Source organism: Hippoglossus stenolepis, chromosome 11, assembly GCF_022539355.2.
Source record: "Hippoglossus stenolepis isolate QCI-W04-F060 chromosome 11, HSTE1.2, whole genome shotgun sequence".
Lineage (NCBI taxonomy): Eukaryota > Metazoa > Chordata > Actinopteri > Pleuronectiformes > Pleuronectidae > Hippoglossus > Hippoglossus stenolepis.
This window is the reverse complement of record NC_061493.1, coordinates 4,679,372-4,702,668: the sequence shown is the minus strand read 5'-3', so window position 1 is coordinate 4,702,668 and position 23,297 is coordinate 4,679,372. Positions and strand designations below refer to the sequence as shown.

General features: G+C 41.6%; 1 protein-coding gene across 1 annotated transcript; it reads right to left on the bottom strand.

Moving 5' to 3' along the window:
• Nucleotides 1–753: 753 nt before the first annotated feature.
• xrn1 (5'-3' exoribonuclease 1) lies at nt 754–22,741 on the bottom strand. The gene is made up of 41 exons (XM_035169979.2): nt 22,523–22,741; nt 20,932–21,164; nt 20,442–20,539; nt 18,332–18,441; nt 18,118–18,228; nt 17,940–18,025; nt 17,734–17,821; nt 17,455–17,623; nt 17,126–17,193; nt 16,710–16,847; nt 16,442–16,602; nt 15,517–15,606; nt 15,123–15,279; nt 14,597–14,716; nt 14,319–14,488; nt 13,954–14,071; nt 13,608–13,703; nt 13,014–13,117; nt 12,367–12,501; nt 11,965–12,127; nt 11,447–11,560; nt 11,031–11,129; nt 10,792–10,907; nt 10,477–10,623; nt 10,253–10,342; nt 9,863–9,998; nt 9,673–9,729; nt 9,378–9,510; nt 9,173–9,242; nt 8,874–9,069; nt 8,628–8,717; nt 8,396–8,479; nt 7,914–7,964; nt 6,912–6,992; nt 6,683–6,820; nt 6,378–6,510; nt 6,118–6,281; nt 5,153–5,266; nt 4,651–4,756; nt 4,203–4,390; nt 754–4,082 (listed from the first exon to the last, which is right to left on the bottom strand). The coding sequence occupies exons 1-41, from the start codon at nt 22,595–22,597 to the stop codon at nt 3,723–3,725; spliced, it is 5,157 nt and encodes a 1,718-aa protein (XP_035025870.1). The 5' UTR covers nt 22,598–22,741; the 3' UTR covers nt 754–3,722.
• Nucleotides 22,742–23,297: the final 556 nt, after the last annotated feature.

Below are 23,297 nucleotides of genomic sequence, written 5' to 3'. Positions count from 1 at the left end.
ATCTTTGTGGACCTTGAGAACGCAACGTTTGAGGGATGCAGCCTCTGAATTTAGACACAACTATGTATATGTATGTACAACTACAGTATATATGACTGTATACAGCTGACCACTCCCCATAAGTGAAGCCAAATCATCTGGATCGACACTCGGTGGCTGGCTGCAGAACAGTGAGCCCTGCTGCCTCCAGGTCAGTTCAAGGGACCAAACCAAAATAAAGCAAAGTACGTTAAATCTGTTAAATCTTATCACACTGATGATTTAGTTTGTGGGAGGTAAGGGTGCAATATTGATGATCTTGTCTTGTTTTAGTGGATTTAACTTATCCAACTTTAATTTTACAGCAGTTTTGCAAATAAAGAAATGTCATTAAGTACATACAGAGAATATTTGAATGTTGCTAACATTAGCTACTGGTCCGACCAGACCAGTGAGGTTGGGGCAGTAAAGCCTGTGCAGTGAGGAGAGTAAGGATGCGTTTTATTGTTCATGGATTCAATGCTTGATTTGAAAAAGTCAAATTTTGTTCCTACACTTAAATGGTACATTCTGTAACTTTAAATATCAGTCACACATCATTGGAATGTCCCCATGCATGAATCTTCTTTCTATGGTGCTGCAGCCAAGTTTACTTTGCTTTTTGTCGGGACCCCTGGGCCACCAGGATGCCCTCTCACACTGAATATATTTCAACTGTAAATTAATTAATACAAAATAACTTCACAGTACCAATGCCAAAAAGAATAAAGCACATTTTAACAAGATTCACTTTATTAAATGGATATGTACAGCACATTCCAGGATCAAAACATCAACTCACTTTCTTTTAATATTGAGAATTCTTCGTATAGTTTCCAGAGGAAAAAAGAAAAATTACAGATATATAACAGGTGTGCTTCAATCTGAAAAACATTAAAAAATGTCCTCTTATTGCACCACAGCCTTTTAGACTTGAGTCCCAGGGTCGGTGTTAAGATAGACGTCAGCCCTGACAAAAAAAATTATACACAAAATGTACTATACATCTGCAACCCTCAAAACGAGGACAAAGTAAAAATAAGTGATGGTTTCAGCTGCCTCCATCACTGTGGCTTCACCAAACATCGAAACAAGAATTTTTCAGATCGCTTAGAAAAGACCCGACGATGTCTATAAAAAAGTGTATCCATAAAATCAATAGCTTGAAAAAGAAAAAAAAAGATAATTAAAAGACAAGTTTTATATTCACGTGTGTTACGTAAAACGAAAATAAAATTCAGATAAGCATCTCGGAGATTTTAGAATTTAATGGGAACAATGTTTATATATTGATACACAGGTATTGATATATAACAGGAATATATCAGTACTGGTTATGGACAGGAGTTACAATGCTGTTTGGCTTCATTTACACAAATACAAAATATAAAATAACCTATTTTCAAACTTACTTAATGCTTTCTCTTATGTCAATAGACTTTTTCTGCCACACCCCTCTGAAGATTCAATAAAAAAGCATCAGATTGAAACAAAAATGTTTGACGGACAAACGATATTTCATAATGCAACATCTGTCACACGTCAGGAGTCGTCATACAATCAATAGAATCCTATTTTTTGGCTCGAATTTTGGTATTTTCATTTAAAACGTCAAAAGTATGGTAAAACATTTTTGTGAACGTATCTGAGTGGAAGCAAGAAAATAGACCAACAAAATTCCACCTGTGTAAAATCAGCCACAATCTCCAGACAAGATTGGTTTTGTATCAAGTTGCATTTTTTTTTTTTAGATTAAAATTATTCTGTAGACTGCAACAATAAAAGTAAAGGACTTCACAGGGTCCAGCTCATAAAAACAAACTGGAAATTAAAAAATTCCTCTGGAGGTTCTATGTCTCACTGAGGACGGTGAGTCAGACTGCTAGTGTAAAACAGCTCCGTCTGTCTGTGTCAGAATTAAATGGGTAACATCGAAAAACTTTCATCAATGTCGGCCTGATTCACACAGCTGATCCAAACCTGGTGTCTTTTTATACAAATGGCTGTAATGATTCATTAATGTGTGAGCACTATGTACAAGTGTAGCCGTGACAGACGGGTGATCTCTCTACTTGACACTCCCTAAACAAAACAAGGCCCAAACACAGTTCTCTAAACATACAAACATGCAAATATCCAACATTACTCAGAGAGAGATCGCTGCAGTGCAAATCTGAGGCTCGAGTAAGAAGAGAGCGTCTGTCACGGCCACATGTCCCTGAGAACCAACATCCAAATTTGATCCAAGAGCGTTTACAAAACACCGCGGACACGGTGTGACCAGGAGCATGATGGATCTCGACAAATCAGCATTCAGATGATGGTTCCCAGTGTGTGTTGCCACATGCCCTGTTCAGACCTGGTATAAACGTCCGTTCCTGAGATCTGATGTGGACAGTGTTAAGTCTGTCTGTTCACACCTGGTATTAACATGTGACCACTTGCGATCTGCTTTCACTTCCTGCTCAATAAAATAAACCAGAGAGGAGTCAGGAGGGGCTAAAGGAATTAATAATTGAATTTGCACAGCTATGAGGAAAGATTTGATCAATTTAACAAAAGTATCAGTCATTATGTGGTGGTCAGTGTTGATATTGTGGCACTGGCTACAAGCAAATCAAAAAATACATTTCAACTGTAGCGGGTCAGAGGACGTCAGCCGAGTGGGCGGTCCTTTAATATGTGGCCCAGGACGCATTTGCGTTCACACAAAAGAATGTGGCCGCATCAGATGACCACCTAATCTGTTTTTTTTGTAATCGCATCTCAAGTCACATTTGGGTGCGTTGAGACCTGATCTCAGAGCTGACCACTTGTGATGGGATCCCTCAGGATGGATGTCAATACCAGGTCTGAATGGGGTCATGAGGTCCTGGACTCAGGAAGACAGCAGTGTGAAAACTCTCCTGTCCTTAAATCAACTGCGCACTGCAACGATTTGAAGGAGTTAGGACGGAGAGTGAAATGTGGGGAGGCTGTACAGGAAAGGCCACATTCAATCAAACTGCAGTTGTGTCAAAACAGGAGCAACACTTTTTGTGGAAATATTGTATATAGGTCTAAGATTATACATCTTCTAATTGCTAAATTCTGATGTTGAGTCTTGTATTCAGTTTCAACAGTTTTTTCCCTAAAATGCATATTTAATAAAAATGAGGCACCTTTAAGGCAGTGTTCACTAGGCTGAGCTCAATAAGCGAGTGAACATGAGGAGTCTGAAGAATCCATGATGGTAACACGGTACTCATCAAACCTGCTGACATTTTCAAACATGGCGGCAGTCAGATAATCTGTTTTCTGAAACATTGATGGATTTGGGGGAGGAAATTTATGGTGATGCTAGTAATTCTCACATCAGCAGCTTTGGATGTTTACATTGTTTATGTAATGGTACTGTTCGCCTGTTTTGTTTACAACCAGGGCTTGTATTTGCTGTTTCATTGATGCCGCCATGTTGTCCTGATCCTAGCAGTTGCCTGAATAGGAGCTACAAAAATAGAAGCTGTAATAAATCAATTTTCCTTTAAATATACTTAAAGAGCCCCCGTGTTCTGATTCAGATCCACACAATTATTTTCATTAAAGACTAAAGTAAGGAAACTGAAGCTGCTCTTACGTTAAAATGTTGACTGAAAAGAAACTTTCTTATTGAGATGCTGAGTCAGGCTTTGAAACAGCAACTTAAAAAAACTACACACAGCTCATCACTCTGAGACTTTAGCCGCCTCGAAGTTGACCGCCAGCTTCCTGTGCTTCCTCTTGGAGGCGGAGCCAGGGGTGTGACCTGTTGGTGGGTTGTTTTGCCTCGGGGGGGTGTGCGGGGATGCGGCCGTTGTGGAAAGACCATCACCTAGACTGGTAGCGGACATAGTGGGGTTGCTGTTGGTGGCATGTTGGTGGGTCTGGTTGACCTGACCGCTCTGTGGTTCACTGTGAAATTGAAATTGGCCAGAGGGCTGGTTCGGGGATTTGTGTGAGTGGCTCCTGGCCACGGTATGTGCGGCGCTGTAAAACTCTCGAGTTTCCTGGTTCTTCTTGTTGGCCGAGACCCGCTTCTTGGTCACCTGTCAGGGTCAGAGGACAATAAGAACGATGGGTTACCATGACGAGAGCACGACTTTACTTGCAGAAGCAGAAAAACACTTCCACAATTATTCTACGTCCCAACGTGTGTATGTGTGTACCTGTAACGGGATGAACTGGTTGTGGGAGCCGATGGGCACCGTTGCTGGTGCAGGCTGGGGCCGGGCGGCACCAGGGAAGGTCCCTGCGGCTCCATAAAACTGTTGATTCTGGTGGTGCGGAGGCAGTGCCATTCCCCACATAGGGCCAGGGCCAGGGCCAAAACCCTGCGGGGGCAACAGTATACCACCTGAAGAAAAGAAAAAAAAAAACATTAGAGAACATGTAAAAGATTCAAATTCATCTACATGGATAGATCTAGAAAGTCTCACGCGACTTCTGAGACAGGAAAACTAAAAAATGTGGAAATAACAAAGTTCCAAAGGCTTTAATCCGATTATGATTTTTGGGCACAGGTGGATGGTCACCATGATATCGGTTTACCACTCCATACTCACATGAGATTATGTAAATGTTACTACCGTCTGTAGAGAGGTGATGTAGACTAACCTTGCTGGTTAAAGACCCGGGTCATGGCTCCCATGGGCGGAGGTCGTATCTGGCCCACTCCTGGATATAGAGCAGGTGGGAGTGGGAAGCCCGATCCCACTGAGTTCTACAGACACACAAGACAGACAGTGAAGCTTTGAATGTCTAAATCTAAAGAATAACAATACCTGTGTTATGATGCATATTTACAGTCTGCCTTGTCAAATCATCAGTTTATGAGTTGCTTTATGAATCTTGTCTAAGCCCCAAATGCTGCAAGTTAATGTCCACAGTGATTGTTGTTTCAGGGATAAGACCACAATGAGCTTATATGAACTGATTATTAAAATTAACAAACATCTTCTTCAATTTGGTCTCTCTCCCCTTTTAGATAAAAATATATTTAAGGTTCATTTGACAATCATAAGATTTCTGATTTAATTATTTATCCACTGACCATTGCAAGCACACATTTCTCACGATCTCTCATTCACATAAACACTACTGTGTGTGTGTGTTGTACCAGTCTTTGGAGGGCAAAGAAGGCAGCTTTCTCCTTGGCATCATTTTCAGACTGGCACTGTGGGCCGTGAACCATCAGTCCATTGGATAGTTTCACCTGACACACGACGTGACCCTGTGAAGACAGAGGACAGTTTTAGTAAAAATGCCCAGAAAATATTCAGACTCCTTCAGTCTTTGCACACTTCGTGTTATACATTTCATTTTAAACTTCCAATCATTCTACAATCAATTATCCATAACAAGATGAAAACGTGTTTTTCATAGCAAATTTATGAACAAAAGGATTCAGACTCTTAATTACACTAGAAGACTGAAGCTAAAGGGGTCAATACAAAGTACTGAATTAATTGTCTAAAAGCTTTGTACACCTGGATTTGGGACATTTTTTGAGATTGGGCGAGAAAGACCTCTGAACTGCCATCTACAGGTCTCTGAAAACTTCTGGACTCGACACAAGCAACTCCAGTGACATCTTGGCCATGGTGGTGGAGTCCAGAGGGTTCAGTTTTTGTCTTACAAGACCAGATACATTATTTTCTTCATGCTAGGCTGCCATATACTCAAAGTGGATTATGTCAAGCTTCTCCACCATTAAGCGGATACTCAAGTTTGGGCAAATCAAGAATTCTGATGTTTCCAATCTTCTCTTTCACAAATATTCAGGCCACAGTGCTCAATGCACAGCGCTGCTGGGAACACACAAAGCTTTACAAATTGAGGTTCAGCGATGAAGAGAGGTCCTCGGATTCCATGATTTGGTTTTTGTCCTGACATGAAGTGGTGGAACCTTGTACACAGAGCTGAGTGCCTTTCAAACTATGCCAACTCAGTTTGCTACAGAAGGACTCCAAACAACCTATCAGTCAATCAATGATACACAACTGTGGTGGTTGAAGGGGTTGGAAACCTGACTGAAGCCATTGTGTATATCGTGAAAGACAAAAATTAAATGTGCTGTATTACCTGTCTGTTGCGCATAAAGCTGAAATCGGGTGGTACCATGCCTAACCCCACACAGACACATGCCAGCTCTGACACCTTACTGGTAAACACAGCGTTGGAGAGGTTGGGGGAGGCGGCTGATACAGGAGAAGCTATGTCACCATGGGGGGAATTCATCTTTGCAGCTTGAGGAAGAGAAACAGGGATGAAATGGATTTAAAAAAACAAGGAATACAAGCCTTGGTTTGTAAACATGTAAACTGGCCTGGTGTAGGAGATACCTAGTTTCTTAGATGATCGTCTTCTATTCTGCTGCTGGCCTCCAGAGGGGGGTGTGTGATCAGTGTCCAGGAAAGGGGGGCTTCCTGTGCCGGAATCAATCTTCAGCATCTCCTTCAGTACCAGGGTTCCCTTCTACAGCAACAACCCAAATTACACTCTATTATAAATAGTCAGGATCGGTTGAAAAACAAACATGGCTGCCACCAACCAAAATATCTTTGACGAGGGCACGGCTTGGCAAATTATTGTCTATAACTCTAGTAAACCACTGTCATCTCAAACCACCAGTGCCTCCATCACTCACCATGGCGAAGGACTGTGGAGACAGTGGGCCATCTGACTGGGTGGTGGGTGCCTGTGGAGGAGCTGGAGGAGGTGGGGTCTGCTGATTACCCGTAGAGATCTTTAGACTGGCAATGAGATCCTCAAACTCAGTCGAAGCCTAAGAGAGACAAAAGACAACACAGTTTAATCAAAGTGTGTGTGTGTGTGTGTGTGTGTGTGTGTGTGTGTGTGTGTGTGTGTGTGTGTACCTTATTGCCTGTGTTCTGTGAAGGGAGAAGGAAGTCAGGTTCTTCATTTTTCTTCAACAGTCTGATGCCACCAACTGGGGCCTGTAGAGAACAGACACAGACTAACATTAAAGTAGCTGAACACCCCTCCCCTCACCCTCACCTTCCAGGCATGAAAGAGAACCTGTGGTAACCTTCAGTTTTCATAAAAACTCAAAAGGTGTTTAGTTTTAGGCCTCCATAGAGAGGACCCCCCCTGGTGTAAATATTAAGTATTTCAATATAAAAAGGGCCCATTCTAGGGTAAATAAAACAACAATTTGTATAATTTAGATGAAACACACTCTTATTATTATAATTATTATTTTATATTCAAATTTCATGTCAATAGATCCCTTTCACCTAAATCTTACACACTGGACCTTTAAAGCAAAAGTAATTATCCAAAATCAGACCAATACACCTCCCTGTCCACATACACTTTGTGGTGATAACTGCTCGTGTGATGTCCAAGTGTGCGCAAGCCCAGACATTCGTCACCAGGTCATTTACACCACGTTTTACGCCTAAATGTCCTCTGATAACGTCCTCCGATGTGTGTTCACGGACCCTGGGGCACACCGTCGTGTGGCTACATCCGCTAGCTTCGCTACTTCCGGTAGTGGACATTTAGGTTTAAAACCTTGTTTCTAGTCGAATAGGAAAGTTGGGGCTTGGGACACTTGGATGACACCACACGAGCAGTATGGAGGCAAGTTGTTTCTGTTGTTTTATTACGTCTTAAGAAGAGGACACCTGGTCTAAAACACTGTTTACCCCTGAAACTCCTAAAATGTTTGTGGACTCTGAGAAACACTGTGGTGAGTAGATAATGAGTGAATTTTCATTTTTCGGTGAACTATCCCTTTAATGTCAAGGCAACATTTTTACAGAATGAAGAGGCTGACAACAGTATTTTGTAACTCATACGAAAATATAATTATAAGAGTTGAAATGAGTCTGTGTGTGCGTGTGTACACTCACAGCATTGTTAGAGGTTGTGTGCAGGTTCTTCCCCTGCTGGGTGTGTCCTTCCTAGAGTTGACAAAGACAATTACTTTTTTACTGAAACACACATAAAACATTTATGTTTTAAAAGGTCCAAAAGTGAAAGCCAGATGCTCCTCAGTCCTGATCACTCTGCTTAATGTCAAAGCTACAGACTGCTGTCTTTTGCTAAGGCCTCCTACACGTTCTGACACAGAGCTGAGCTGGCTCCATTCCTGAGAAGGTTAGGGTTCTGTATTGATGGCAACTCTCTTTGTAGTCTTGTTTGTTATCTGTATTCCAGGCAATGCCCCTAAACGTGTTTTATGCTGTTGTTAAAAAATAAACAAATAAAAATAATGTTTTAGGTCAATAATGATTAGTCTAAACGGGTAGTTCAGCTCCACTGGCAACACCTGTGCTCCATGAAAGCTGCTATATTAGCCTTATATTCAGTTAAGACATCCACACACACTTACATTATTCTGCCAGTGGGCAGGAGGTTTATTCGGAGGGCCCATGCTCTGCATGGACTGCCACACATTTCCGTACTCCTCTTTATTCTGATATGGAGATAAGAGGAGAAAATAGTAAAATTCACAATATGTGAGCATATTTCAACAAAGAACATTTACATTAACGTGGTGGTCAATTGGTGAGAGGCTGCAGAGTTGAAAACAGCTTATACAAGTGAGACGATCTTGCACTTACCCTGCCCTGTTGTTTCTGGATGGGACCTTTAGAGGGGGAGTTTCTGTTGCCCTGGGAGGCTGCCTTCCCCCCACTGTGTTTGTTGTTATGCTACAGATGAACAGTTGAGAGGTGGAACAGAGAGAGGAGAAAAGGAAAATGGAATAATTCATAAGGATGGATCAGTTACTTAAGACAAATAATTTCCAATTGCTTCATCATTTCAAACAGGAAAATAAACTGTGTGGCTGCATTGTCCCCACTTACCTGTGTGGGTATAAAGGGTGACCTTGGCGAATGGTTGAGGCCAGTCATCTGCCTGTGTGAGTGGAAGTTAGCGCCACTTGCGGGCTGAGGTTTGACGATGGCGGTGAGTTTGTGGGAGGTGTGATCCACTCGGCCACCGTGGGAAAGATTGATGAGAGCGCAGGGAGGGAGGCGGTAACCACGGAGTGATGTACACCTGAGTAGAAAGACAAACACAAACAAATCTGGTCAGAAATCCGCCTGGTAGTGCCGGCGTGTGGGTTTGTTTAATCATGCAGACGTGTAAAAAGTGTGACCACCTGATGTTAAGACCACCAGCAAACTCTTCATCAAACAGCACTTCATAGAGAACCTCTGCCTCACGCTCCGCTGAAAATATAAACAGACACAAAACTGTGAGAATGATATGTTATATGTATATTTGGCCCTTTTCTATGAAAATTGCTAAAAAGCGGTTTAAAGACATCAGTGGATAAAAGAAATGATGAATGTGTGTGTCCTCACCTCCTTGAATACCGACGACAGTTCCTCTGAGCCCCAGTGGGACACTGAAGCTCTCCCTGATGTTGACGACTCTGTCAAACAGGCGATACTCTGCGTCTGGGTCTGGAACTACACCCTGCTGCTGCTCCAACGGCTATACGCAAATACCGGCATTCATCAGTGTTAAATAACATGTAAATACACAGTATGTAATAAAATGTGATGCAGCTCACATTTAAATTGTGTGTCAATTTCAATTTGTACTAATGCTCCTAAAGCCACAGTGCTCATACTTATTGTGGAATTTTAAACTCACCCTGAAGAGCAGATGAGGTTTAACAGTCACGCGGACTTTCCTAGTGCTCTTCTTCACCTGAGAGAACAAGAGGAGAGAGGTTTGTGAATGGGGATTATACACTATAAAGAGAACAAATAAGAGTACTAACACTATAAAACTGAAAGAGACTTAGGGAAAAAGTCAGATGTCATGTGTGAGTTGGAGTCACCTTAGTTTTCTCAACTGCATCCTCGATCCTTTCCACAATGGCAGAGTCCAGCACCTGCAGATCACATGACGCCCTGCTGATGGAGCTGACTGGGTGACTTTTCAACCATGATGTGATTTCAGAAACTTTCTGGGCCCTGTGGAAAGTCGATCAATATCAGGGATCATTGATAAATGCACCACAAGTTCAATGAAGTCACAAGATAGAATCCCTTCGGTATGTGCACAGAATTTTCTTTTTTATAAAGTACCAACAAGACAAAGTGTTGTTGACTTTAGTGAAATTTTGTAAAACCTGAAATTGTGAAAGCTCTAATTCTAATCCACGCTACAATCAACTGTCACGTTTGCTCTAGATCAGAAGTATATGGAACATCTGTGTGTGTCTTACCCATTCTGTTCTGCTGCAGGCCAGACGTCATCTTCATAGAAAACATCATCATGACTGTTCCTGGACACCAGGTTGAATACCTCAGAAAATCTATACAAATATAAAAAAAAACATAATTTGAAAATGTTAAAATAGGGCAACATTTAAATGTATGTATTTGACAAATACTTGACACACACAAAAAACACACATTCCAGTGCCAGCAGACTTTTTCTGTTTTTTACCTGTCCAGGTATTCACCTAGCAGGTCCTCCACAGCAGCCGAGTAGAGCCACTCCTTTTCAGTTTTCTTGGTGTATCCAGGAACCTCCTCGTTCTTCTTGTTGAACTTCAGGTTCAAGCCAACGTTGGCTTTTTGCTCCCCACAAGGACTGGACCAAGAGAAGAAGACGACAAGATTGGTCCACAGAAGAGAAAGGCGAAAATCTTCGGTATTTGTATAAACCAGCAGAACATACAAAACTTATAGATCGAAAATGTTAAATATACAGCCAAATTAACAACTGATGTTTTCATGATATCTCTATATCTAAACTCACTTCTTCTTAGAGCCTCTCCCAATAAAGATGCTTCCTGAGAAGCGGGACACGAGGTAGCTGGTGATGCCGAGATGAGACGCCAGAACATATCCAGGACTGTATTTCACACAGTATTTCTAAAAAAAACATACAGACAGACTCAGATAGGTCAACATACATAGATGAGGCACAAAAATACTCTAACATGAATAACAATTTCTCAGTTAAATGCCCTCACGAATGTGCACGGCATCTCTTACATGCTGATTCTGGATCAAAGGCTCCAGCTGTGGCTCATGCGGCACGTTGAAGACCACACGGACTCGACCGTCTTTAATGACGTCACTGGAATCTTGCACCTGTTCAGCCCCAAACAAAAAGAGATGGTGATTCAGGAGGACACATTTGATTAAAACATATCACGTTTTTAAATAGGACCTACATTTTCAGATGGTAAACGATATAAAATATTGTTTATCATAGCCATTACATTTAAGTATTTACAGTTTAAGTTCAGTATATATAACAAATACGTATACTATATATACATAGTAAGAGAAGAGTAGGTCAATGTCATTCTAAAAAAAAAAAACTGCAAATAATTTTCATTAAAATGTCAATCATCCATCATTTCTACAATGATGTGGTTGCTGTAGAAGTATAGCAGATTACTAACCTCCCCCGCGTTACCGTAGTACGGGTTCCCCACCATGAAGACCGTCGTTGCTTGTGGAAAGAGCTCATCCAAGCTCTTAAAACACGTCATAGACGAGTAAAAGGCCTCGATGTCCTGAGGAGACGGAGGGAGAAGCAGAATATGGACGAGTGAGTTAGTGACAAAGTTACATCGGTGATGAAAGAGTGCAAACATGAGTCAAGAGGCTCAGTTAGTAATATAAGGTTTGTGTAAATGTGTGTCTGTATCAGTGATGTTACAACACGTTGGATAAAATCCTTAATTCCACAATGTGTCTAGGTGGGCCAGATTCAGCTTAGCTTCGCACAAAATCTATTCTCTGGCTTAAAAAAACTGCAATTGTGTGTTTCTGTCAGATGGATTATGAGCATGCATGAATGTTGAAAACGTTTTTAGCTTCAAACTCACTCCCTAAATGGAGCTTAGCGGGTTTGACTATTTGTTTCCATCGGTTTTGTTTGCGCATTCCTTCATGTGCTGTATATGTAGATGTATACCTTAACCACAGTCTGGTAGGCGAAGGGGAGAATTTGTTTCGCCCACTGCTTCTCCAGTTCCACAACTCCATCGGCTTTGGGGACATACTTCCTTCCTGTCAGCAACTGGCCGTACAAAACCACCGATGTCTCAGTCACCATGATGCCTTTCCTTCTCAAGAAACTGAGAATAAAAAATATTGTATTAAAAAGGAATTGTGATTAAAAGCAATAGGCAACAACCTGATGCTTTACTGTGATTTGAAGTAAGAACAGGGCAGTAGAACCTTGTTACAGTGGCTTAAAGGGTCTCATCCACAAATGAGAAGGGCAACAATGCGTTTTCAAACCTATCCACTGTTATGGAAACAGAAACTCTCTCTACTAATTGACAAAAATGTTTTGCTGTTCTTTGTGTCTTACTATTCAGTGATTCCCTGAACATCTTTCACCCAATCCTTCTGGTCCTTGTCTGACATACGGATGACTCTGGTGGGAGGGGGAGTGGAGGAGCCGTCATACAGTCTCTGTACACTTGGGTGTTCCTCCAGGCAAAACCTGCAAAACAGGTAAAAGATTGGCCTCAAATATTGGGATTCACACAAATACAGAGACAAACTCCGAGCTTCCAAACAAATAGTCCAACTGAGATACTTGTATACATTTGGTGCACGTTGGTGAGGTTGTTATGTCGTCTGAAATTGTGCAGATTTTGTAACTTTGGGGCCACCCAGTGGTTCACAAAAGACACCCTAGCAGCCAACATTACATTGTATTGCAGCATTAACATGGTCCCAATTCAAGTGTTTTCTCTCAGCAACATAACGGTTTGTTTTCAGTCGTTTCTGTTTGATAAATCACTTCAATCACAAAAAGCAGCACATTCAATTCAAATAAAAGGTGAAACAACAAAATGATTTTCTATGTGTTTGTAGATTCATTCCAAAACAAACAAAACAGACAGGATGACAGAGAGACACTACAGCTACAACTAATGTCAGAAATGATTTTTTTCAGACACATTTAACTTCACTGTTGGTGAAGACACAGTTTGCTGTACGAAGTCTTACTTGGTGTCTCCATCTGACACTGCAATGATGCGAGCTTCTTCTAGATGGGGCCAGTTCACGAACACAGACTTCCCCAGTACTTGCACAGCAGCATCGTCACATATCTAGAGTCGCAGAGGAAAAAACAAAGAGAGCAGAAGAGGGAAACAGTAAGTGTGAGTAAAAGGCAGAGATAGAAACCAAATGAGTTCAAAATAAAACAGCAGAAAATATAGAGACAAATATACAGAGAGTAAGACCAGTGCAAACCAGCTGTTTTTGTTAAAGTCTGTAGTTGTGTTCAAACTCAAAGCGGCTTTAAAGTTCTTTATTGTTAATTTAGTTTTAACATAGCTCACTAACCAGTAAAAGGAAGAATTATTTGGAGCTTGTGAACCAAGTCTTTGTTCTGATAAGGAGTCTGAACAACTCTGTTTTCTTACATAATAAAATACTTGGAAAATATGAAGTTATTTAAAGATCAAAAAATTTGTAATACCGGATATTTTTGAATAATTGATTTAGTATATCCTGTTTATAAAATATCCTGCTATTTTTAGCAGGATAAGAGCTCTTGTTTTTAAGAGCAAGATGAATAAATAAAAAAAACTTCACCGTCTCTCCTTCATCGCTGGGAATAATCTGGAGCATCATGTTCTCCCCTCTGCTGCTCTGCTGGAACACGACCACACCGCTCTTCTTCTTAAAGAACTGAAGACAGCGAGAGAACCGACGAATGAGTGAGAGGGGTAAACAAGACAGAAGAGAGAGAAAGAAAGAGGGAGTGTTCATTTGTCATACTTCCAATCTACACAATAGTGACAGGCATAAAAGAAGTTCTGAGACACTAATATGTATTTTTAGTATTGATTATTAGGGTGTAGTTTGCATACAAAAAGTGTCGGGCCAGTGGGTCATTCAATCTAAGTATATTGCACACGCACACACGCACACACCTTACCTTGTGTTTGATGTGTTGCAGAGTGGGGAAGCCACAGAAGTACAGAGACGAGCGATCCAGTCGCCTGTGGACATGGTCCAAACGCACATGCCAGGCGTCCATGGGGATGTGCTCGACTCTGTATCAGACAAATACAACACAATAAAACTGCATTGAACACCAGCCTGTGGGTGAACTGAGTGTAAAGACTGAATTGGTTTTGTTCAGTAATGTTTAGTTATCTGACAGCATAGACATATCAAGGTATTTTGTGACATTCTAATCTTACAATTCCTAATACAGTGAAGAGGCAGGAAATTACTACATGTCACACTCACAAATCAGGATTGTTTAGGGTGAGTGTGGGTCAGTGAGTGCTTTTCTACCTGGAGTGGCAGTGGAGGATATCAGGGAACAGCTGAGGAAGGCAGGACGTGTATGGGACGTCCATCTCTTTGTCATACGAGTAGACTGCGCACTCCGTGTGGCAGTTCCTGCCTTTCTCCTCTTTAGTCAGGTTGTGATTGCAGGGATCCATAGCTGCTAGTAAACACCTCTGTTGAATAAATACACATAAACATGTGGTTAATACTGTTAACAAAGTTTTTTCTTTTTGATAACTGTGGCATTATTTTTCCTCCAGTGTTTGCCTGCATGCGTTTACCTCATCTATGAAAGGGATGAGCACCACAGCCTCCCACTCCTGCTGCTTGCCATTGAGGTCCGTTTTAAAGTCAAGTGGGTAGTACTCGATAATGGGCGAATTTTCACTGGTCATCAGGTGCTGAAATAATGAAATTAACATATTTCACTATCATATTCTTCAAAATAACATTTTACAATCTGTTATGTTGGGTAATATTCAAACTGGTTTCCCACATGTAGACAAAACAGGTATTGTGTTAAAGAAATATGTTGGTGACATGTGCATCCACACACTAATGTATGAGAACATGCAAATAACTCTGTGTGTGTGTGTGTGTGTGTGTGTGTGTGTGTGTGTGTGTGTGTGTGTGTGTGTGTGTGTGTGTGTGTGTGTGTGTGTGTGTGTGTGTGTGTGTGTGTGTGTGTGTGTGTGTGTGTGTGTGTGTGTGTGTGTGTGTGTGTGTGTGTGTGTGTGTGTGTGTGTGTGTGTGTGTGTGTGTGTGTGTGTGTGTGTGTGTGTGTGTGTGTGTGTGTGTGTGTGTTACCCTGTAAGACGCAGGGAGCAGCTCCATACTGGCAGCGGGCAGGACGGCCAGAAGCTGCTGGAAGGGCATGAAGGGTTTCGCTATATCAAAGGTCAGTTTTAACCCAGATATATTCCTGATGTCAGACAGGAAGGGGGCGTAGTGGTGGGGGTAGTACCTAGAGAGACACATACACATTATAACACTGATTTTTAAATGGAACAAAATAGACTTTCACTATAACTGGGGATTAGTGTGTAGTGATATGTTAAATCTTCATGTGAAGCTATATATGACAAAGTATTCTGTACTCTTATTTCTCAAGAGACTTTAGAAAACGATCTGACTTTTTCAGGCCACTGGAACTAAAAGAAAAGTGCAGAGAGTAAGTGACATATAATAGAGAAGTACTTACCAGCTCCAGGACTGAACCCCGTGGAAATAGTAGTGGAGAATCCACTGGATGCCTTCAACATAACACTTGGCCTGATTGGCAAGAAACTCACTGCAAATGGAGAATGAGGAGATACTTAAGGAAAACAAGCAAATTACAAATTAATATATCATCAACTTCTGAAAATCTGTTCAACATATTCACAGATCATTTTCACGTGTAAATTTGAACTAATTTGCAACTTAAAGGCAGATATTACACTGACACATAGATACACTATTGTTTTTAATATTAAATTACTTTAGTAAAATTTTTGAAGAAACCCTGTCTTAACAGGAGACAACCTCAAATGGAGTGATGCTTGCGAGATAGTTCAGGCAGCCAACTCGAGCTGCGCTGCACCAATCATGTGACACACCCCACACCCCTCTATAATACACACCCAAACAATTTGGCAGCCTATTTAATCTGCAAAAAATGTCCATCACTCCTTTTACTTGTCACTCCTGCTGCATAAGTATTGCTGCCAGTTGCTTCAGCCCCTCCACCACCCCAGCACCCACCTGTAAGCTCCGATGGAGGGTAATCAAATATTTGCTCATCACTCCCATTAAATCTATGTAATCAATCATATCCAGAGGAGTGATGAAGTCGGAGCCTAGACGCCAAACACAAACATGTTCTGCTGTTGCAATAAACATTTGAGACGCGAGTTGTCTGGTTGAACTACAAGTCGTCTCAAAGCGGTGTGCAAGGTGACCCTAAATGAATTCGAGGCTTGTTTTGCAACATTTTAGTTTTATTTTAATGTTTGGAAACATTTGCAGACATTCACTTGAATTTCTTGTGCCTCCTTACTTGTCCACAAGACCCAGATACAATCAACTTGTATGATAGTGAGACAGTGTTGGTGGATTGTGTGTGTTTGCTTATAATAACAACTCACTCAGAAACCACATCCACGCCCATCTTTGTCATGTAGTAGGTGCGTTTGTATTGTCTGAATTCGGTTTCAAACATGTCGTCCTCCTCATCGTCATCTTCTGCCGTCTTTCCCTTTCGTTCTCTAGCCGCTCCTTCTGATGAGGTCAGACTGACAGAAGAATCCTACTCACACACACGATAGGACTTATTAATCAAAAGGGAACACAGAAACAGGACATGAAACAGTGAATGAATGTTGGCTTTATTTTTAAATCACTGCATGTCTCTACCTCTGTCTTTTTTGTGTTTTTGTATGCAGCTTCCTTCTCTGCTGCAAGTCCAGCTGCCTCGTTCAGATACTTGTTACCGACTTTACTCTCAAACCACTTCAGGTCCACAAACACATCGCTAAAATGTTCCCGGTCAAACTGAGGGGGAAACAGGAGAGAGGAAGAAGAAAGATACAGTTCCAAACTTTTACTATTTGTAATGGGGTTTTGTAGAACAGAAGCAATCCTGAAATATGTACAAGAATCTGTACAAAAAGCTTATGTTGTACAAAGTTAATGGTTATTACACATGCACAACATCATTAAAAAATGACAGCACTGATGACTTCAGAGAAAACATGTTCCAAACTTCCACTCCTGTCAGTATCACTGACATTAATGAAGACTTTCCACTCAGCGTTACAGCGTAGTCTTACCTCAGCCAACTTTTCCAGGTATTTCTCAAAGGTTCGGAGGTTTAGATGACCGTTGTCATTCAGATAACCTGGGTCAGAAAAAAAAATATTTTTATGGATACGATATACTTTTTATAGCGAAAACATTTTCTGTTATAATGGTTGACATGTAAAAGCTATTTGAGTAGCTCCTCCACGACAAAGACTTCCTCAAACTCCAAACACACTTTTGAACTAACATAACAAGACCTCGAGAAACTCTTGCACATGTTTCATATTTTCATGCAACGTCTTAACTTTAATTTAAAAAAAGTATTGTATCATAACAACTGTGGGTGTGCGTGTCTCACCTCCCAAGCTGGGAAGTACACTGATGTAGGTCTTGTACAACAAAGGCAAAGCATCATGGTTAATGTGGAGATGAGGGAGGTGAGGGATGAAATCATTTCCCACAAGGAAGCCCATTAGAATCCAGTCATCTATTATTCGCTCCAAGTCATAATCAGAACCAAGCTGATTCTGAAAAAAACCAACATATAAATCAGAATACAGCCTACATACACATAATAAAGTAAAGCTAATTAAAACAATAAAATATGTGCCTGTTTGCGTGTGTGTGTGTGTCTTACCCTGAGCCCAGAGAACTCATAGTCGATGTACTCCCTCATCAGCGACAAATGAAGTAAGTGAAAAGTTGTCTCCTCTGGAGCCGTTATCCTAATTAAGACGAAAAGAAAAAAGCAGGGTAAAGAAATGGTAGAGCAGTGTGTGACAGAAACAAACGTGCTAATAATAGGGGGAAAAAACAAGAGAAAGAGAGAAAAGCATATGGCACCTTTTCTGGGATTTCTTTCCTCCGAAGCGGACCTCTTCTCTCAGCAGGGAGAAGTTTGGCTCGTGGCTGGTTAAACCCAATATTATCTACAACACAGAGTGTAGGGACAGTGTGAGCAAGATTTGAGCAGTTACAAACGTATAAATGTGAATCTAAACCACAGGCACACAAACCCTACCAGGTCAGCATCCAGGCCGTATAGGCAGTGCCGGGTGTTGGGGTCGTGACCCGGCCTTGTGTTCTCAGAGCGAATGAACTCCATGATCTTGTGTTCTCCTTCCCCTGGGGTCTGTTAGAGAAACATACTTAGTACAAGCACTACTGACTGCAGCAGTAACGGAATCCCAGAAACTAAGAGGTGGCAAGAAGAGCAAGGTGCCATGTTCACTCACCTGATGGCCAGACAGGAACACTCTGACGTTCTGCCACATCTTGTCAGTGGAGATTTTGTTGTGTACAAAATATTTGAGCTGCTCCTGAAGTCTTGCCATGAAGTCAGTGCCTGGAGGAAGGATGTGTTTAAAAAGGAGTCATTGTTATTTTTCTCAGAACAGAACAAATGTACATATCTTCTTCGTTCTCATTCTATAAAATGTGACATTAATGGTTGCACACACACCTCATAATGTATTTAAGTATCTGTGGCTACATAAACAAAACATTTATGTGAACTTCATTTGGTTCTAATGCAGAATAAACAGAGGCCCATGCCACAGCACCGACAGTGGAAAGGACCTCCACAAGCAGTTTACCATTACCACACACACACTGACACTGCATTTGGTTGCCTGCCCATCTTAACTGTGTGTTTCAGTTCATTAAACTCTGATGTGTTTGGTTTAGTTCATTTAAGCAATCGGTGTTGACTAAACAGACCAGAATGAGCAACGACTTCAGTCAGCATTGGTGCAGGTATTGAGCAATAGTCAAATAGTTAAGTTCTCTTTTTGTCAAATGTAACATTGATTCTGTGTGGAGTAACAAAGTGGGGTGGATTACTACCATGTTAAAATGAGGAACTACAAAAATACAAGGAACCCGACAGAAGCACGGCTAGGATTGACTAATGTGTTATTTTACACCCTAAATGGGTGACAAAAGTCACGCATTGCAGTGCCAAGTTAATGCACTGCTCACAAAAATTAAGGGAACACTTAATCGTCACAGTAGAACACCAAGTCAGTTAAACTGCAGGGACATCAATCTGTCCCTTTAGGAAGCACAAGTGATTGTGAATCAATTTCACCTGCTTTGGTGCAAAAGAAAGTGACAACAACTGACTGATTCGTCTCTAGTTTTGTGTTCTGCTAGTGTCCTTGTCACCGCTGGTAGCATGAGGCGGTATCTGCCGCCCAATCAGGTTGCACAGGTAGTCCAGCTCCTCCAGGATGGCATATTCATACGTGCGGTCGCAAGAAGGTTTGCTGTGTCTCCCTGCTTAGACTCAGGAGCATGGAGGAGATACCAGGAGACCGGCTGTTACACGAGGAGAGCTGGACAGGGCCGTAGAAGGGCTTCAAGCCAGCAGCAGGACCGGTATCTGCTCCTTCGTGCGAGGAGGAACAGGAGGAGCCCTGCCAGAGCCCTACAAAATGACCTCCGGCAGAATACTGGTGTGCATGTTTCTGACCAAACTGTCAGAAACAGACTCCATGAGTGTGGCATGAGGGCCTGACGTCCTCTAGTGGGACCTGTGCTCAGAGCCCAGCACTGTCAGCCCGATTGACAGGCGTGAAAGAGCCTGGAGACACCGCGGTGAACGTTATGTTGCCTGTAGCATCATCCAGCATGACCGGTTTGGCGGTGGGTCAGTGATGGTCTGGGGAGGCAAATGGTACCCTGACTGCTGAAGTACCGGGATGAAATCCTCAGAGCGGTTTTCAGACCATACACTGGTGCAGTGGGCCACAGACTGTGCTGGACCTCACTGATGCCCTGATCCAGGTCTGGGAGGGGATCCCCCAGGACACCATCTGCAGACTCCTCAGGAGCATGTCCAGATGTTGTTTGGAGTGCGTGCAGGCAGGCGGAGGCCAAACACACTAATGAGTCACATTATGAGTTGGATCAGCCTGTGAGATAAATTTTGTACTTTGATTTTCAGTGTGGTTTTGAATCCAGCCCTCAATGGGTAGATGCTTTTGGTTTCCATTGACCGTTGTTATCTCTAAAGATTTTCAACTTGAATAATTCATTCATCAAGATCTGATTTGTGATTTAAGTGTTCCCTTAATCTTTTTGAGCAGCGTATGTTTGTGGCAACCTGGTAATGGCTGGCTAAAGTGTCAGAAGGAAAGGTTGGAGAATAAACACTTTCTAATTCTTAGTGATTTTGACTTGATTTATTTGGATGGTCCCAATTATATTTGTTTTAGAATTGGAAATTAATAATAATAATTTGATTTACAGATAATGTTATAATTAACAAATGAACTGAAATTAACAAATATATGTTCATATTGTGTGATGTCATTGTTGTGTAAAGCTTGAGTGCATCCCCACCTGGAGTGATACAGTTGGAATCGAAGCGAGCTTCTGTAGGAAGGACCTCTCCTTTATCCAGGGCTTTTTTAATCTTGTCCTCTGCTTCTTTGGCGGACCTAAGCAAACACACAAACACCCAAAAGTCAAACCCACAGGCTTTGGCTGTGTTCCTGCCTTCAGTCCAGTTTCCTCCTACTGAGCACCAGACAGTTTGTCTGTTTTACTGTAGTCCAACAGATCATTATTTATAAAGCAAAAAATTATCCTTGATCACTCAGCTACTCCAACAACCTTACATTTAACAAACAATCATTATCAAGTTTCTTTGAAACGGAGAGGAGCACAATTTAAAGCAGAAGAGCTAAAAAACTATTCCATAACAATAATATACTATTATTTAGCTAATTCTAAAAACAGGAACCCCTCTGTTTTGGAATAAAGCATCTGAAACATCTGAGTAAATTCCAGTCTCTCCAATATGTTTCTTTCAATCTACATCCATGTCTACCTGAATCTCCTTCCCCTCTGCTGGTTCATCTTTGCTCTCGGTGCCACACCATCCACAGCCATGAAGAAGACCTTGCGGGGCTTAATGATCCTGAAGAGCACCTCCAGGTAATGGAAGATGTCAGCAAAAATCTTCTCCTCCGAGATGCGAAAGTGGACATCTTCGTCGTTGGGGTGGGAACACTGGTGGATGATCCCATTCATGTCCAGATAGAGATTGTCAAACTCCGGGATCTGAGGAGAGTAAGAACCAAAAAATGATATATAATGACTGTGATTAATAAATTGTAGAATACATTTAGCAATATTGACCAACTTGAAAAATGTATTGATATTCGTTGACGGTCTGAAATGCATCCCTCAATAAATATTTTATTGTGAGATGTTTTTTGTGTCAGCATTGCAAGACTGGATTTACTTCATATCACAAACATTGGGCGCCATAAGTGAAAGGGTCCCAGGCTGCTGTGGCTCAGGAGGTAGAGTGGGTCGCCTTCTAACCAGGTCAGCAGTTCACCAGTATTCCACCTGCCCAAGTGTCCTTTGGCAAGATACTGAACCCCATATTCCCTGACAGCTGTGCCAGCATTGTATGGGTGGTGTATGATAGAGAATTCTGCACATAGATGCAATGCATGTGTGAAACTGGCCAAAGAAATATATTATGGTGCTCTATAAATACAGGCCATTGACCATTGTATTCTGGCTGAATCCTCCTGCCTGACACAGACAAACCCCCAAAACTTGCTCCAGTAACACTGACAACAGTGTTGACGATGAGGTTGAGCAGCAGTGGGGTTTATTTTCAGCGTGTGAGCTTGAAAATGTCGGACAACACATTTACCCAGTTGTGTTTCACGTAAAGGTGTTGCTGGTAAACGTCTCTCACACAGCCTTACAGACACTGATCACTTGCTGACTAATGCAATGAGTGCGACACTGAGCCACGTCCAGCTGATGAAACTGCTGCTCCAGCACTGAAACACTATCTCCCTCCCTACACAGGGAAACAGGTCCCTGAAGTTCCCTCCGGTGAAGCTGAAGAATAAAATAAAAACTGAGTAATGTGTGGTGAACTAGAAATGTCCCCCTCGGTGTTTACTACAGGCTAAATACCAACAACTATGAAAACCAAACATTTTTGAAATTCGAGACATCGCAGAACGCGGTGGCTGTGAACTAGCTGGCAACAATTAGCCTGTATTCACCTTTAACCGGGTTAAGGTGAAGCTAGCTGACTGTGTGGAGTGTATTGTTGGTCAGAATGTTCTCGCCCAACAAAGACCTTCAAGTTATATTCGGTCTGACCTGTTTACGGTCAATATGTTTACACGTAGGAGAACAAACAGTAAACCTGGCAAGCGCCTGGTAAACAACGCGGTTTTCTTTTGTGATTATTGTGAATGAATAATGGAGTCGAAGGTATTTGGCCACAGTAGATCTGAGCTGTGACGGGGCAACAACATCGGTAAACTACGTGAAATAAAACTTCCCCGGCCCTCTGCACTTAGCTCGGTGGTAGCCAGCAGCTAGCTCGGGCTAGCGCTGCGGCGAGTTGACAAGCTAACGATATTCAAAAGCTGCGTTCCTACCTGATGTTCCTTTACAACTTCACTGAGACACGGATAGCGCTCGGAAATCCATCGGTAAAATTTCGGGACCCCCATCTTGACCTCTTCGAACCTGGCGTACAGACGTTCAGCTATGTGGGTAAAATACAGCCGTGGTTTGCTACTTGTTCTCACTGTGGAGTCAGGTTTTGTTTCCAACGGCTGCTAACTAGCTAGTTGTCCGTGGTCCGTCTACTAAAACATTCCGCCGTCAGTTGTGAAACAGACGTTCCATTTTTTTTCTGACCATCACAATCAGTTCCCCTTAAAAAAACAAGAATACATAAAAAATAATAATAATGATAAGAATCGTAAAAACAGACGTGCTAGAATTTGAACACTTTAAATGGAAATTCACAAGATATTAAGCCAAATATGTTACGATGATTTCACTTTAACTTTTGAGTACATTTACAGTACCATCATTTTGATTCGATAAATCTTGATCATTCATAAATAAGGAGACACAACCTCACTCCTCTTTTGATTTCCTGCATCAGAAATAATTTTGGCAATATTAGACTAAGTTCAAACTAACACGTATGACGTGACTTTCTTATCCCGTCATTTTGGACAGAATCCACCTTTTTTCCAGTTTTTTTAATTATGAAAATATAATGTCTAGATTCAAAGATTGGGTTGTTAGCTATATTATCACCCATCCCCATCTTGAGTGTGTAATGTCGCTGCTGACAGTGATTTACATACTGATGTGCTGTCATATTTTACTGAGAAACAGTCAATATTAATGTTATTA

Coding starts and splice junctions, on each gene's coding strand:
- xrn1 (XM_035169979.2), bottom strand. CDS start 22,597: ATGGGGGTCCCGAAATTTTACCGATGGATTTCCGAGCGCTATCCGTGT. Junction 15,280..15,516: donor GGGGTTCAGTCCTGGAGCTG/GTAAGTACTTCT, acceptor GTGTCTCTCTAG/GTACTACCCCCACCACTACG. Junction 12,502..13,013: donor GTGTCAGATGGAGACACCAA/GTAAGACTTCGT, acceptor CCTGTTTTGCAG/GTTTTGCCTGGAGGAACACC.